A 16,685-nucleotide genomic window follows, 5' to 3' on the forward strand; every position below is an offset into this window, starting at 1 on the left:
GTGTGGGTCCAACAGAATAAGCAATAAAATGCCCATTAACAGTTTGATGTTTAACACCATTTATTTTGATTAGTTACAAAAACATAAATAAAATCAACAATTTAATTAGTTACAATATTACAGAGGTTAAATCACCAGAAACATACGTTTTATTTATAGGTTTTTGTATTTAAATGTCCTTCTAAATCATTGGTTCTCAGTCAGGTGTAATATCAGGAGAAGTGTGTGTTAGATGAGTCCAATGGCCTAAAGGTAGTCTAGGCCTACCTCTTGACGGTGTTTCATTGTTTGTCCAGTGAATCAAGTTTCCGTAGAGATAAAAACAAGTTGATACAGTATATCTCTATGATTAGAACCATACTGACAAAACCTCTCACAATTGAAACATGATGTAGCTATTACTCTGTTTCAACACAAAGTCTGAGAGGAATAGAATATATCCTGGGGGGACTCCAACAGAGATGAGAAGCAATGTTTTCTAGTGTCAGATAACCTCATATTTTAAAATACTGATCAGAAGAACACGATTTTACATTTTGTACAACCCCATTTCAAAATACAAAAATAATATTTTTTTCCTTTAGATTACATTTTGGTAACACATCAGGGCGAGTTCCACATTTCCTTTTCATGAATATCATCAAAGCTGTGACATATAGTCAACATGTTAGTATTGACTTGACAGCACAGTAACTTCCTCCTCTCCACTAATAATATTAAACTATTTTACTGTGAAAATGTGGGTTGTCTCATAAAAATAAAACATAAATACTGAAAACCATTATGTTAAACTATATATTCATATGCAATTGGTAAAGTGTTAAGTTTGTGAACAACTATAAGCACCAACTGTTTTAGCTCCCCAAAATGAATGTTTTGTTTTTCCTCCTTCCACTTTCATTAGTTTTAGTGAGTTTTCAGCTCACTATGAAGCAGTCTTTTTCACATATGCTCTACCATCTCCTCTTTGCTGTGGGAAAAACTCTCTATCATTATACATTTAAATAAAAACAGAAATACTGATTTAACTATAAAACTTATAGTACCAAGTAAGCTTTCAGAAAATGTATTTATCAATGGTCAAATTTATATGTATAGCTAAATGCAATGATGATTGTACTGTATCTCATTGTCCATGTGCATCCCTGTCACTCACTGGAGTAAGTTGAGAAATGGAAGTCAGTAAACCTTTTGCTGTGTGCATGCAGATCTGTTAAAGATCCTTCTAGTCGAATTTACAAAAGAGTAATTCACACGTAAAACAACTTGTTAAGGACAAAAATGTTCACTAATACTTAAATCCAGAAAAAGGCTCTTACAATGCTGTCTAACAAACTATTTTTTTTCAATGACACTTTTTGAATTAAACCTTTATTTAACTAGGCAAGTCAGTTAAGAACAAATTCTTATTTACAATGACACGCTGGGCCAATTGTGCGCCGCCTTATGGGACTCCCAATCACGGCCGGTTGTGATACAGCCTGGATTCGAACTAGGGTGTATGTAGTGTCGACTGTGGCACAGAAATGCGCCACTCGGGAGCCGTAAAGTCATGTCCCAAATGGTACCCTACTTTACAAGATTAGGGTGCCATTTGGGACGTACTATATCTATGGACTTTATGGGTCCGAGCACCACTCACTTAACTGACTTCTTTGACGTCTTGAGGAGAGACAGAACCAATACATGATGGGTTCTATAGGTAAACAATCTGGTACAGTAACAACTAATGTTAGTCTGCTTTTATGGAAGTAGTGGGGATTCGATTTGTGATGCAGTGCAGCAATATTACAAAGCTTTTGTCACACAAAATAAAACTGTCACACACACACAGTAAAGTATTCATTCTAAAAGGCAATATGAGGACAGCCCATATAGTTGGTTTCCCCATTCCATAAAATTACTTGGCAGTTTGTTTTCTTATCAGTTTTCCTTGTATGACACCTTTGATATGCAGTGTAGCAATTGGTATTGAGTAAATTCAATATTTCCCTAAAACAAATTGATTCTAGCTCAAATAAAACAGATTTATTTCTGATCAATAAATTACCTCAGAGTTTGTTGTTGTGCACAACAGCAGAAGTGAAAAATATAAGCACAAGTGCAAGCAGATTGCAGGCAAGTAAAGGTACATTGTAGCCGTAAGGTCATGCAGTCTTAGTGTTTTGATGAGTGTTTATTCAATGAAAGCTCACTGAACATATTCATATATTGATCACAATTTAATCATGTTACTCAACATGTCATTTAAAATCTTCTTTAATCTACTGATTGACACTTATTTATCAATGTAAAAAATTATAATCCACGAAGTACATGCCTTGCCCGTGCACTAGACTGTACAACAGTGTGCTTAGTGGCATTGTGGTAGTGATAATAGCCAGGTAGCACCACTATTACCATGCTCTGTGGTGTTACTGTAACATGCTGTTGTTGCACCTGCTTTATATCTCATTGGTAGCCTGTTGAAACATTTGTGCTATACTCATGTAATATGTCAGTTACTGCGTGTAAATGTTTGGTTGGTTGTTGTCAACGTGCTTCTACAAAATTATTTGGTTAAACGCCACCACAGACAAATCAGAACATCACAGGATGATACAATTTAGATGACAGTTACTAATTGCACTTTTAAAATTCTTAGTCCTTTTCGATATAAGTAAGCATTGACAAAAACAAAACAAAAATATGTCAATGTTTTCTGTTCCTTCATGTCTCAGCTTGGGAGGAAGAGTTCTGGGTCAAACTTAGTTGGATTTTAAAAATAACATGACTGTTACTTGGTGTCAAAACACACAAGGAATATGTACTGAGGAAATCAATGGCAACACAAACACACACACATTACCTAATTTTGTACATCTCAAACACACCAATATCATGACCCCCCCCTCCCAAGAGTTTCATATTGCCCTCTGTCTGTACATATTCTGTCTACATAGACTCAACCATCTCTCACATTCACTTCCCATCTCATCTTTACAAATATAATGGCGTCCATTTTCTCATTGTCAGACGTTACCGCTCATAACATACACACTCTCAAACTTTCCACGTGGTTTTTACACATCCATCATCTCCATCTTTTTTTCTACTTCCCTTGTTCCATCCTAATCTAACTCACTCTTCCCCCCTCTCATTTTCTTTTTACTGCTGTCCCAGAGGAAGAGTGGAGGTTGGGGGCGTGGGGTGAAGTTTGGCACTGGATGGTCGAGCAGCAGCAGAGCAGGAGGAGGAGCAGGAGGAGGAGCAGAAGCACAATGTCCCCCCGGAGCCACCGGGGGCAGGAGCAGCAGGAGCAGCACCAATGTCTATGGGCTCCACTACCGCATTGTTGCTAGACCCAGGAATCAGACACCCAGGCTGAGCTAGGGCCAGCTGAGACGATGGGGACACCTGGGAAGGCAACAGAGGTTTATTCTGATTCGGAGGTGGGGTTCCTACACCTAAATGGGGCTGCTGGGGTATCTGTTGTTGCCCTGTCTGTGGCTCTACGGGAGACAGGGACTGAGACAGTAGTTGAGTCTGGATTAGGGGTTGTATCTGTAATGGGTGAGTAGGCTGGGCTTGCTGGAGGTGTAAACTTTGATGCAGCTGAGGGACTGGAGGCATGTGTGTTTGTTGTTGTTGTGGTCCTGGTGGTCCCCCCACCCCACTCCACTGGCCCCCCCCAGTGGTGTACTGAGCTGGGGCTGGAGCAGTGAGGCTGGAGGGGGCTGGGGAGGCCTGGGGGTTCAGTGGTGCCACAGGGAACCAACCAGGAGGAGCCACCTGGAACGAAGACATCACTAATGTGACACACAATAACGACATCCAACGGTTTTTGGTAGCTTGCAGTCATACACTGAATTGTACAAAAATGTACAAGCGTGTACACAATACATTGGCAATGGAATACTGTACATGGGCAATAAATACACATGCACTATATACGTATAGGTCACGTGAGGCCTGGTGCGTTACCTCTGTGGCCCGTGGCCACCCTCCCAACTCCTGCACCTGCTGAATCTGCTTGATCTGATTGAGCGAGGGCTTGGGGGCGGCGGGACCCACTGTCTCCTTCGTCCAATCATCCACCAGTCTGTGCAAGTCATCTGTGAACATGCTCTTTCTGGCACCCTGGGAGGGAGGACTGTGGTCTGAGAAGAGAGAAAGGGAAGAAAATCAATCAAACGCTACTTGCTCAGAGGAAGAGTTAGGTTTCGGTGAAACTATTACCTCTTTTGGTAGTCAGTAGGGTGATTTGTTCTGGGTTGCAGTATGGCGGCAGTTTTCTCTGTTCTCCCCCTGAGAAACTACTGGACTGTTGTATACCTTCAGCAGAGACAACATAGTCAGATATCACATATATCACGTTCAGTGGGAGAGAGATGATCGGGAGAGAGAGAGGGAAAGATAAAACAGAGAGCGAGAAGTCAAAGAGAGAAGACCGAGGGAGAGAGAGAGAAATACACAGATCAAGTCAGAGAGTAGACCCAGAAAGAGAGATTGGTTACCGGGGTGACCAGCGAGTCCATTGTTGTCCATGTGTGAGTGGGGTCTGGGTCGGAGCTTGGCTTTGGCTGGCCTGTGCCTGCGGGGGGAGAGGGCTGGGGACCCGGAGGGGAAGGGTGGGGTGCGGGGCAGGGTCTGCTGGTGGTATTTGAGGGAGCGCAGCTGTCTGTACAGCTCCTGGAGCTCTCTGTTCTGCTGAGTGTGGAGGGACACCACCTCCTTGATGTGCCTGGGGAAGAGAGGTAAAATACAGGGGGAGGAATGGAGGACGGAGACATGAAGAGAATGGGGTTTGGGAGATCATTAATGGCAGAGCGACAGAGTTGAGGAGGAGAGAAGAGTCATATGTTGAGAATGTAGACAGGCAGGGAGTGGGTGCGTGGGAAAGAGTAAAAATTGGTCAGTCAAAATAGAAGAAACATCAACATGTTGAATGATACTGAAAATAAACCCTGTCCCTTTTTCTCCTCTGTCTCCCAGATGGGTCATTGACTGCACAAAATGAATTCCCAATAAACAAGGTATTCTATTGTATCATCTCACTTCTCTCTCAGCGTGTGCAGCTCCTTCCTCAGGTCTTCATCCTCCATCTCACTCTCCTCATCATCACTACTGCCCAGGGGAGAATGACCATGCCCGTGACCATGTCCTCGGGGTGGGTGGCTCAGTGCTGTAGTCCTCTTCCCCTCCTCCCTCTCTCCCTCCTTCCCTCGGGTCCTCCTCCTCTCTCTCTCCAGGTCAGGAGACACAGGGGAGCTGTCCGTCAGTTCTTTCTCCTCTTTCTGGTTCTCCGTCTGGGTCACAGAGAAGCGCCCCACATTCCTGTGGCTGCTGCCCGTACCACAGGCTGCCTCCTTGGGGGGAGAGGCCTCAGGGGGCTGGGGCACTGGGGTGACCTGGGGAAAATACAAAGTGGGAGTCATTAAGTTTGTGTGTGTTCCTCCTCCAGCACATTCTGATATTTAACCAGGAAGTGATTATCAGGAAGTTCTAGGCACTTAATAGATCTGAAAGAATTTAATAGGCCTGGTAGTAGTACTGTACTGTACTGGTAGTACTGGTAGTGTCCTCTCGTACACTGTGAGGCTATTTTACCATATTGCTTAAACCTACCTATCAAATCTTTTCAGAACTACACAGGTGTCTAGAGTCTGTTTCGTACCTGAAATCGTCCCTTGAGTGAGTGGGGAGGGTTGGAGGAAGCCCCCTCTCTCTCCTCTCTGACTGCCTGACTGCCACTAAAGTGACCGTCTGGTAAAAAGAGGGGGAATGAAAAACAACAGGGGGAGAGAGAGGAGGACAGAGACACGGAGACAGAGACACACACATGGGTATAGATACAGATGTGAGGACAAGGTAGATAGACAAACACACAGACATAGGCACACACAGAGGGGTATACCGACAAGCACAGGGATAAGACGTGGACGCAGACACCACAAACACAGAAAAACAGAGTTAAAGATCATTAAATCCCATGACATCTCATTATCAGACAGCAACCCTGTGACTACACAAATAAGTATTCTATTGTAGACAAGCTTACAGTTCATGGGAATGCGTGTGTGACATTACATTGATTTAGAAAACTATAGCATTCTTATAATGTTTTGCTGTCCTTTTCTTACAGTGACAGGAATAAGCATAAAAACAATGATAAAGATAACTTAAAAATAACATGTACAGTAAAAACATGCTTAAATAAGCATAACATGTTATGGGGTGTGGGAAGGGTTGGTATATACTGTAAGTCAGTAATTAATATTCACATAAAGACATGAGATAGAAATGCATTTTAGGGAGGGGTCAGTTAGTTGAATGTATGCATCAGTATACTGTACACAGTATACACACACACACACACACAGACACACACGCACACACACTACCTGTACCATATCAGACCCCACACACAGACATCACATGTCAATCTGGATGAATAAATTGATCCACAATGTAGATTAAAAGGGATGTCATTTGTTGTATATGATATCTGGGGGTTTCTAAACAGAATTTGGGTATATGAATATGTTGCATCATTTAAGATAGCAATGTAAAAATGTACAGCTTGGCATGAATGCTGCTGATATGGTTTTACACATTATGTATGATAGTACATCACCATATACAGTTGAAGTCGGAAGTTTACATACACCTTAGCCAAATACATTTAAACTCAGTTTTTCACAATTCCTGACATTTAATCATAGTAAAAATTCCCTGTCTTAGGTCAGTTAGGATCACCACTTTATTTTAAGAATGTGAAATGTCAGAATAATACTAGAGAATTATTTATTTCAGCTTTTATTTCTTTCATCACATTCCCAGTTGGTCACAAGTTTACATACACTCAATTAGTATTTGGTAGCATTGCCATTAAATTGTTTAACTTGGGTCAAACTTTTCAGGTAGCCTTCCACAAGCATCATACAATAAGTTGAGTGAATTTTGGCCCTTTCCTCCTGACAGAGCTGGTGTAACTGAGTCAGGTTTGTAGGCCTCCTTGCTCGCACATGCTTTTTTAGTTCTGCCCACACATTTTCTATAGGATTGAGGTCAGGGCTTTCTGATGGCCACTCCAATACATTGACTTTGTTGTCCTTATGCCATTTTGCCACAACATTGCAAGCATGCTTGGGATCATTGTCCATTTGGAAGACCCATTTGCGACCAAGCTTTAACTTCCTGCCTGATGTCTTGAAATGTTGCTTCAATATATCCACATAATCTTTGTCCCCATGTGCAGTTGCAAACCGTAGTCTGGCTTTTTTATGGTGGTTTTGGAGCAGTGGCTTCTTCTTTGCTGAGCGGCTTTTCAGGTTATGTCGATATAGGACTCGTTTTACTGTGGATATAGATACTTTTGTACCTGTTTCCCCCAGCATCTTTACAAGGTCCTTTACTTTTGTTCTGGGATTGATTTGTACTTTTCGCACCAAAGTATGTTCCTCTCTAGGAGACAGAACGCTTCTCCTTCCTGAGCGGTATGACGGCTGAGTGGTCCCAAGAGGCACTGAGTTTTAAGGTAGACCTTGAAATACATCTACAGGTACACCTCCAATTGACTCAAATTGTGTAAATTAGCCTAATAAAATATTCTAACGCCATGACATCATTTTCTGGAATTTTACAAGCTGTTTAAAGGTAAAACTTAGTGTTTGTAAACCTCTGACCAACTGGAATTGTGATATAGTGAATTATAAGTGAAATAATCTGTCTGTAAACAACTGTTGGGAAAATTTGTGGAATGGTTCAATAAATTTGTGGAGTGGTTGAAAAACAAGTTTGAAGGACTCCAACCTAAGTGTATGTAAACTTCCGACTTCAACTGTACAATTCACTGTATCACAATTCCAGTGGGTCAGAAGTTTACATACTCTAAGTTGACTGTGCCTCCAAACAGCTTGTAAAATTACAGAAAATTATGTCATGGCTTTAGAAGCTTCTGTTAGGCTAATTGACATAATTTGAATCAATCGGAGGTGTCTCTGTGGATGTTTTTCAAGGCCTACCTTCAAACTCAGTGCCTCTTTGCTTGACATCATGGGAAAATCAAAAGAAATCAATTGTAGACCTCCACAAGTCTGGTTCATCCTTGGGAGCAATTTACAAACGACTGAAGGTACCACGGTCATCTGTACAAACAATAGTACTCAAGTATAAACACCATGGGACCACGCAGCCGTCAAACCGCTCAGGAAGGAGACTCGTTCTGTCTCCTAGAGATGAACGTACTTTGGTGCGAAAAGTGCAAATCAATCCCAGAACAACACCAAAGGACCTTGTGAAGATGCTGGAGGAAACAGGTATAAAAGTATCTATATCCACAGTAAAACGAGTCCTATATTGACATAACCTGAAAGGCCGCTCAGCAAGGAAGAAACCACTGCTCCAAAACTGCCATAAAATAGCCAGACTACGGTTTGCAACTGCACATGGGGACAAAGATTGTACTTTTTGGAGAAATGTCCTCTGGTCTGATGAAAACAAAATATAACTGTTTGGCCATAATGACAATCATTATGTTCGGAGGAAAAAGGGGGAGGCTTGCAAGCCGAAGAACACCATCCCAACCCTGAAGCACGGGGTGGCAACATCATGTTGTGGGGGTGCTTTGCTGCAGGAGGGACTGGTGCACTTCACAAAATAGATGGCTCATGAGGAAGGAAAATTCCGTGTATATACTGAAGCAAAATCTCAACACATCAGTCAGGAAGTTAAAGCTTGGTCACAAATGGGTCTTCCAAATGGAAAATCACCCCAAGCATACTTACAAAGTTATGGCAATATGGCTTAAAGACAACAAAGTCAAATTATTGGAGAGGCAATCACAAAGCCCTGACCTCAATCTGATAGAAAATGTGTGGCCAGAACTGAAAAGGCGTGTGCGAGCAAGGAGGCTTACAAACCTGACTCAGTTACACCAGCTCTGTCAGGAGGAATGGGCCAAAATTCACCCAACTTATTGTGGGAAGCTTGTGGAAGGCTACCCGAAACGTTTGACCCAAGTTAAACAATTTAATGGCAATGCTACCAAATACTAATTGAGTGTATGTAAACTTGTGACCCACTGGGAATGTGATGAAAGAAATAAAAGCTGAAATAAATCATTCTCTACTAAATATTCTGAAATTTCACATTCTTAAAATAAAGTAGTGATCCTAACTGACCTAACACAGGGAGTTTTTACTAGGATTGAATGTCAGGAATTGTGATAAACTGAGTTTAAATGTATTTGGATAAGGTGTATGTAAACTTCTAACTTCAAATGTAAGTGAAATAATCTGTCTGTAAACAATTTTTTGAAAAATGACTTGTGTCATGCACTAAGTAGATGTCCTAACCGACTTGCCAAAACTATAGTTTGTTCACAAGAAATTTGTGGAGTGGTTTAAAATGAGTTTTAATGACTCCAACCTAAGTGTATGTAAACTTCTGACTTCAACTGTATACACACATATGTAGAACAAGTGCACATACACTACATGTGTATGTAGTGTAAAACTACAAAAGTATGTGGACACCTGCTCGTCAAACATCTCATTCCAAACTCATTGGCATTCATATGGAGTTGGTCCTCCCCTTTGCTGCTATTACAGCCTTCACTCTTCTGGGAAGGCTTTCCAGTAGATGTTTGAACACTGCTGCAGGGACTTGCTTCCATTCAGCCACAAGAGCATTAGTGAGGTTGGGCACTGATGTTTGGTGATTAGGCCTGGCTCGCAGTCGGCATTCCAATTCATCCCAATGGTGTTCGATGGGGTTGAGGTCAGGATTCTGTGCAGGCCAGTCAAGTTCTTCCACACCGATCTTGAAAAAGCATTTCTGTATGGACCTCGCTTTGTGCAAGGGGCATTTTCATTCTGAAACAGGAAAGGGCCTTCCCCCCAAACTGTTGCCACAAAGTTGGAAGCACAGAATTGTCTAGAATGTCATTATATACTGTAGCGTTAAGGTTTCCTTACAGGCCTCCTGAGTGACACAGCGGTCTAAGGCACTGCATCACTAAAAATCCAGGTTCGATCCCGGGCTGTGTCGCAACCGGCCGTGACCGGGAGACCAATTAGGTGAAGCACAATTGGCCCAGCGTCGACTCCTTGTGGCAGCCGGGCGCATGCAGTGTGTCAAGAAGCAGTGCGGCTTGGCGGGCTGGTGTTTCGGAGAACACATGGCTCTCGACCTTCGCCTCTCAAATCAAATCACTACATGGCCCCGAGTCCGTACAGGAGTAGCAGCGATGGGACAACACTGTAACTACCAATTGAATATCGCGAAAATGGGGAGAAAAAGGGGTATAAAGTACACAATTTATTTTTTTCGGCCTTAATCCGAACCATGAAAAACGGCCACAGACCATTATTCCTCCTCCACCAAACTTTACAGTTGGCACTATGCATGTTGGTAGAGTTCTCCTGTTATCCGCCAAACCTAGATTTGATTCGTCCATCGGATTGCCAGATGGTGAAGCGTGATTCATCACTCCAGAGAATGCATTTCCACTGGAAAGGCGAGCTATACACCACTCCAGCCGAAGCTTGGCATGCGCATGGTGATCTTAGGCTTGTCGGGGCATGGAAACTAATTTCATGAAGATCCAGACAAACAGTTCTTGTGCTGACGTTGCTTTCAGAGGAAATTTGGAACTCGGTAGTGAGTGCTGCAACTGAGGACAGACAACTGTTAAGCACTACGCTCTTCAGCACTAAGCGGTCCCATTCTGTGAGCTTGTGTGGCCTACCACTTCGCAGTTGAGCCGTTGTTGCTCCTAGACATTTCTACTTCACAATAACAGCACTTACAGTTGACCGGGGCAGCTCCAGCAGGGCAGAAATTTGACAAACTGACTTGTTTGAAAGGTGGCATTCTATGACGGTGCCACGTTGAAAGTCACTGAGCTCTTCAGTACGGGCCATTCTACTGCTAATGTTTTCCTATGGAGATTGCATGGCGGTGTGCTCAATTTTATACAACTGTCAGCTTCGGGTGTGGCTGAAAGAGCCGAATCCACTCATTTGGCCATGTAGTGTAAAATGAAAATACACATAACTAAACTACAGTGAAACACACTAATACATATAAGAATAGCAGTCTGCTAAAACAATATAAGCGTATACTGTAAGCTTAACCTTACAAAAGCCTATGCAGTTAGGAAAGAAACAGTATATATATATATACAGTACCAGTCAAAAGTGTGCAAAACTGTCATCAAGGTGGCTACTTTGAAGAATCTAAAATGTACAATATATTTTGATTTGTTTAACACTTTTTTGGTTACTACATTATTCCATATGTGTTATTTCATAGTTTTGATGTCGTCACTATTATTCTACAATGTAGAAAATAGTAAAAATAAAGAAAAACCCTGGAATGAGTAGGTGTGTCCAAACTTTTGACTGGTACTGTAGTTACTTCTAAACCATGTACTGTACAATGTGCACAATGTATAGTAAATTATGACTGTCATCATAATCTAGGATATCACATACAATACATAACATACTGACAAAGCAAATGGCTCATGTAGAAAGTATTTTAAGGAATGTATTGCATCTAAATGTACTGCATACATATGCAGTGATTGCCATGACATGTGCCACGTGTGATTGTGAGCCCTCAAAGCGTGGTATGTAAGTGAGCCCTGAAAGCATGGTATGTACACGCCCCTACATATTTATTTGGAGAGCAAACCTAAAATTTTTCATTTGCCTCTGTAGTCCAGAATTTTGGATTTGAGATCAAATGTTTTATGAGGTGACAGTACGTCACCATGTGAGGGTATTTTCATACAAATAAAAAGGTGACATTCTGTACAGTCGCCTCATATAAAACATTTGATCTCAAATGCTGGAGTATAGAGCCAAATTAAAAGTTTGAGCTTCACTGTCCAAATAAATACGTAGGGGAGTGTTTGTGTGTACATTATGTGTGTGTACATTATGTGTGTGTCCTTGAACCGTTGTGTATGTGCGAGTGTGTGTGGGGTGCTCTTAGCTACTCTGTGCCAGCAGGTGGGGTGGTTGGTGTGGTGAGGGCAGTGTTTGGTGTGTTGGCACTGACTGGGCAGTGGCCTACAGAGCAGAGGGTGTGGTGGGGCTGTGGTGGGCATACTAGCTCGGGGGCTGCAGATCCACATGCACCTCCAGAGTTACAGTAGTAAGCTCATCTGCACCACGGACTTATCACCCTCCTGATGATGCCCGTCTCTTCCCTCCTTCCTTCCTACACTCTGTACCATGTTCCTCCTCATCCCCCCTTCTCTGGCTCCTCTTCTCTATGCTTCTTTCCACTATTCCAGCCTCATGCCAAGGGTGAGTTATCCCCCATGCAAACAAAAAAAAGATTGCCAAAATAAATTTAGTAAAGCCATTCTCCAAAACAAATAAATCCAAACGAGTAATGTATCATGTAGTGATATCATCGACATGGCACTATACAACAAAGACAATAACATTACAATAGATACAATTACAGTTACTAATTACTTGTTAAAGAATAAACAATCAAATAATTGCTGTCAAAGATGATCAGAAACAACACAACTAGGTTACACGAAACATACTGTATCTACCCATTTGTATTTGAGATAAACACCCCCACCAACCAACATCCCATTCACCCTCTCTCTCTCTCTCTCTAAGATCACGCTACCTTGCTGGACTCTGGGCTTCTTGAACAAGCTGGCGGAGTGGTGCAGTTTGCAAGCCCAGCTTTTGAATTTGCGAGTCCAGGATTTCTTGCTAACGGGATTTCTGATACTAGGACATGTCAGGTTTAGGCCAAAATATCCACCTCCTGCATTGTGCTGTGGCGGCGATCCAGGGCCCAGGGGGACGGGGTGCAGATTTGCGGGCCACGTAGTGACTTCTCCTGGGGTACTGGTGTCAGAGTGAGGGGGGGCAGCCTGGAGGGGTAGGGGGAGGGGATAGGTAACATAGCGACATGGTAAGAGTGGCTGCCAAAATCGGGGGTAGAGACACTCGGAGAGAAAAAAAAAGAGATGCTGGAATATCATAAACTTACATAACAAGAACCGTAGCATTGAAAAAGACATTCATAAGAACAAGGCAATCGAAGTAGTGATCTTTACATAAAGTTTCAGGTAAAAGTCAATCAAACACTATTCAATGTTTCAATTCAACATCCAGATATGTGGACCTTACTTACAAAAACAGTGGGTTCTCCAGGGATAGGCGGGGCCCGGCCGAGTCTCCGTGTGGAGAGGCAAGGAGGGAGGAAGCGAGGGAGGCGGAGGAAAGAGACGGGCCAGGCTGCTGCTCCACCGGGCTTGCTGGTGGAGCCTCCTCCTCCACTCCTCTCCCCCTTTCCAGGTCAGGAGAGGTGGAGGAGGAGCGGGAGGTGGTGGAGGAGGTGGTGGAGGAGGAAGAGTGAGGAGAGGTGTCTGAGGATGACAACACGGGAGGAGGAAAGGAGGAGGGTTGGAGCGAGTGCGGCTCCGAGGATTCATCCCCTCCTGCCGATGTGGAGGCTGCTGACACTGCGGTGGCACCTGCGGTAGAAGCCACAGCAGCTCCCCCCGTCACAGCTGCCCCACTACTATACTCCTGATACAACAAGTTCCTCAGCTTTTCATCCAGAGTCTTAATGCGGTTGTCTACAAACTCGATTTTGGGAGGGCCCTCGCTGTCCGACTCGGCCACAGAGGATGGTTGGACTGGGGATGGGGTCAAGGTGAGGGAGAGGGGTGGTAAGGGGGCATCGGAGGTTGTGTTAATGTTGAGGGGCAAAGATAAGTCTGAGGAGGGATGTAGAGGGGCAGAGTGACTGCCTATATCCTCTGTCACACCGTCCTCCTCTGTAGACCTCTTCCACTCTGACTGTTGTAATGACGTCTGCTTCTGGGGAGGAGCCTGCTGGGGCACCTGCTGCTGCTGATGGTTAACCTCTTGTTGTTTTTGTTGTTGCTGCTGTTGCTGTACTAGTTGTTGTGTCTGTTCTAGAGGGAGTTGTTGAGCTTGCTGTTGTACCAGCGCCATGTTTAGTGGCTGTACTGATTGTTGTTGGACATACTGTTGGTTCACTGACAGCTGCTGTTGTTGCTGCTGTTGTTGCTGCTGCTGCTGTTGTTGCTGTTGGAGCATTTGCTGTTGCTGCTGAATATGCAGTGCTTGTTGCAGAGTTAACTGTTGCTGATGCTGTGGCTGCAAGTCAATCGCTGCCTGTTGCTGTGAAATGACTGGTTGTTTTTGCTGTGGTGGTGGCAACTGGTGTAGCTGTTGCATGTGTAACTGTGTGTTCTGCATTTGGACAGGCATTTGCTGAGTCTGTAGTTGTAGTGCCAGCGGCAACATCTCTGTCTGTGATTGCAGGGACATACACTGTTGTTGTAACGGCTCTGTGTGACTGAGCTGGGGATGCAAATGTACCTCAGACTGCTGCTGATGTTGTTGCAGCATCTGCAACTGTTGAATAGATTGTTGCAACGCGTGTTGCTGCTTCTGCTGCTGCAGTTGTATCTGCTCTTGGTACTCTTGCTGTTGTTTCTGTACCTGTTGGAGTTGCACAGTCTTCAGGTGTTGTTGATGTTCTAGGAGTGGTTGCTGCTGCTGTACCTGTTGCACTGTCTGGAGTTGCTGTTGTAACTGGACCTGAGGCTGAACCTGGGCTGCCGTGCACTGCATCTGAGGCAGAGTGTGTTGCTGCTGCTCCAGACCGGCACGGCTAACAGGAGGAGAGGCCACGGCTGCAGCCACAGCCACTGGTGGGTGGATTGAGCCAGTGGATGAGTGGTCCCCTCCAGACACACACTGTCCTAGGGTGGCCACCTTTACTACATCACCCAGGCTTGGTCCTCGGCCCTGGCTCACCATAGAGCCCCTACTCGTAGCTGGGGAGGTCAGAGCTTCAGTTGGAGAGGGGGTGGTAGTGGGCGCGATGGTGGCAGAAGCAGCTACCATGGAAGTGACTGGGAGGTTGGCAGCGGTGGTTGGGATGGAGGATGTTGCTGTGGTGGCACTGGAAGCTTGGTTAATGGAAGCCTGCAGGTCTAGGCCTAGCCTAGCCGAGGCAGCGGGGACTGGGTGTGGGACTGAGGCAACAACTGCACTAGCGACACTAGAAGTCAGGGCGGAAACCCTACTGTCAGAGGCAGCAGAGGCCGTCGTGTCAGGAGCGGGGGCAGCAGGGGCTGGGGGGGCAGACATGGAGGCAGGGGCAGAAACGGTGGAGGCGGAGGCAGGGGGGGAGGAGGCGGTGGCAGGGACACACAGGGTGGACGTGGAGCGGGGAGGAGGAGAGGAGACCATTCCAGCGAAGGAGGAGTCCGATCTCTGGGATCCTCCGCCCCCTCTAAAGTACATTGACCAATCAGAGCACACAAGACCAGAGAGAGGAGGGACAGAGGTTTAGTTGGTGTTACTCGACAGACAGAACCAAACACAGCTAAGCCGAGCCCAGCCGTACTACGCTGGCCTGGTTACGCTTCCACCATAGTCGTTGGAAAAGACAATGCAATGAGACAATATTAAAACCAGCACATGGGAGAAGGGGTTGCAACATTTTCTGTACATAGCCCACCTTTGGAGCAGGACACTAACTGCACAGGACAGTTCAGAAAATATTTCAACCCCTACTGTTTTCGGGGTGGGCTTGGTAGCGTGAAAAGGGAATTACTGCCCTGTGTTAGATTACTGCCCAGGTGTGTCTTTCATTGACCCAATCATACTGTTACTGTACCTCTGTCAGTGTCTGTAGACTGGGGCACCCTGACCTCTCCGGTCGAGAGAGGTGGAGGGGTGGACGCTCCTCCCTGGTTGGACGTGGAGTCTCTGTGTCTGATGGTCTGGTTGATGAAGAACCTCCATCTGCCCACCGGAGACGACTGAGGCGCCCAGTCCACTGGAACATAAAATAATATATAAAAAGTCCCACTTTAAACTAACTACAACTTTCAAGGTTTCCTTAAACACTTTATAAAACCTATATAGATATTTTAGAAATAATTCAGAATCATTAATAATGATTAATAATAATAATCACAAGGAGCTGCACAACTGGCAGATAGAGAGCAAAATAATATAGAAAAGGTCCCACTTGAATGAACTAACTTTACTTTCAAGGCTTAATGGAGCCTTCATAAACACATAGAACAGTGTTCACCAACCTTTTCTGAGTCAAGATCACTAAGTCAAAATGCAAGCCGAGATCTACTGCTGAGATTTTTTTTGTAACATGATTTTAAAAATGTAAGCCTATGCAACATTAACCAATTAAAAACAGTTCTGTAGCAATGAGGTTTGTGCAGTGGGCTACAGGCCCAATACATTATCACTGCATATTGGCTATGATTGAGTTACCCTGCCAATGTTGTTCTTCCCAGACCATTTTAAAATTAAACTTATATGATCACACTGGTAATAGATCACTTGTTGTATTACTTGTGAGGCACAGCTGAGTGAGCATAATACGTTTTTTTATTTTACTGGACTGATGGCCTGCATCTGATGGTCAGTCTGAGGGGAAGGAGAGAGCAGTGGTGAGGCTGCATCTCCCCAGACTCACCATCCCCCTCTCTCCACTGAGAAAAGGGGACACAGTCTTCCAGTTAATAACGAAACTTAAGTCGCGCAGCATTATTTCAGCCTCATGCACCAATTCATGTTGTTACTCCTATGACCAGAGTAAGTGAAATATTCCTCGATATTTAAAAAGACACAAGCCGCTAATAATAACAA

At 44.2% G+C, this 16,685-nt stretch overlaps 1 protein-coding gene across 1 annotated transcript in view; it reads right to left on the bottom strand.

The window, feature by feature from the left end:
• Nucleotides 1-35: 35 nt before the first annotated feature.
• Nucleotides 36-16,685, bottom strand: part of LOC115102685 (serine/threonine-protein kinase WNK2-like) — a 79,899-nt gene continuing 63,249 nt past the window's right edge. The window contains exons 18-26 of the mRNA XM_065006059.1: nt 15,683-15,849; nt 13,159-15,344; nt 12,769-12,895; nt 5,657-5,953; nt 5,038-5,390; nt 4,497-4,723; nt 4,219-4,314; nt 3,964-4,139; nt 36-3,771 (exon numbers count right to left, since the gene is read on the bottom strand). Coding sequence (XP_064862131.1) covers nt 3,148-3,771; nt 3,964-4,139; nt 4,219-4,314; nt 4,497-4,723; nt 5,038-5,390; nt 5,657-5,953; nt 12,769-12,895; nt 13,159-15,344; nt 15,683-15,849 — 4,253 coding nt within the window. The 3' untranslated portion in view covers nt 36-3,147. The remainder of the gene's footprint in view (nt 3,772-3,963; nt 4,140-4,218; nt 4,315-4,496; nt 4,724-5,037; nt 5,391-5,656; nt 5,954-12,768; nt 12,896-13,158; nt 15,345-15,682; nt 15,850-16,685) is intronic.

The sequence above is a fragment of the Oncorhynchus nerka genome, linkage group LG20 (assembly GCF_034236695.1).
Source record: "Oncorhynchus nerka isolate Pitt River linkage group LG20, Oner_Uvic_2.0, whole genome shotgun sequence".
Taxonomy (NCBI): Eukaryota; Metazoa; Chordata; class Actinopteri; order Salmoniformes; family Salmonidae; genus Oncorhynchus; species Oncorhynchus nerka.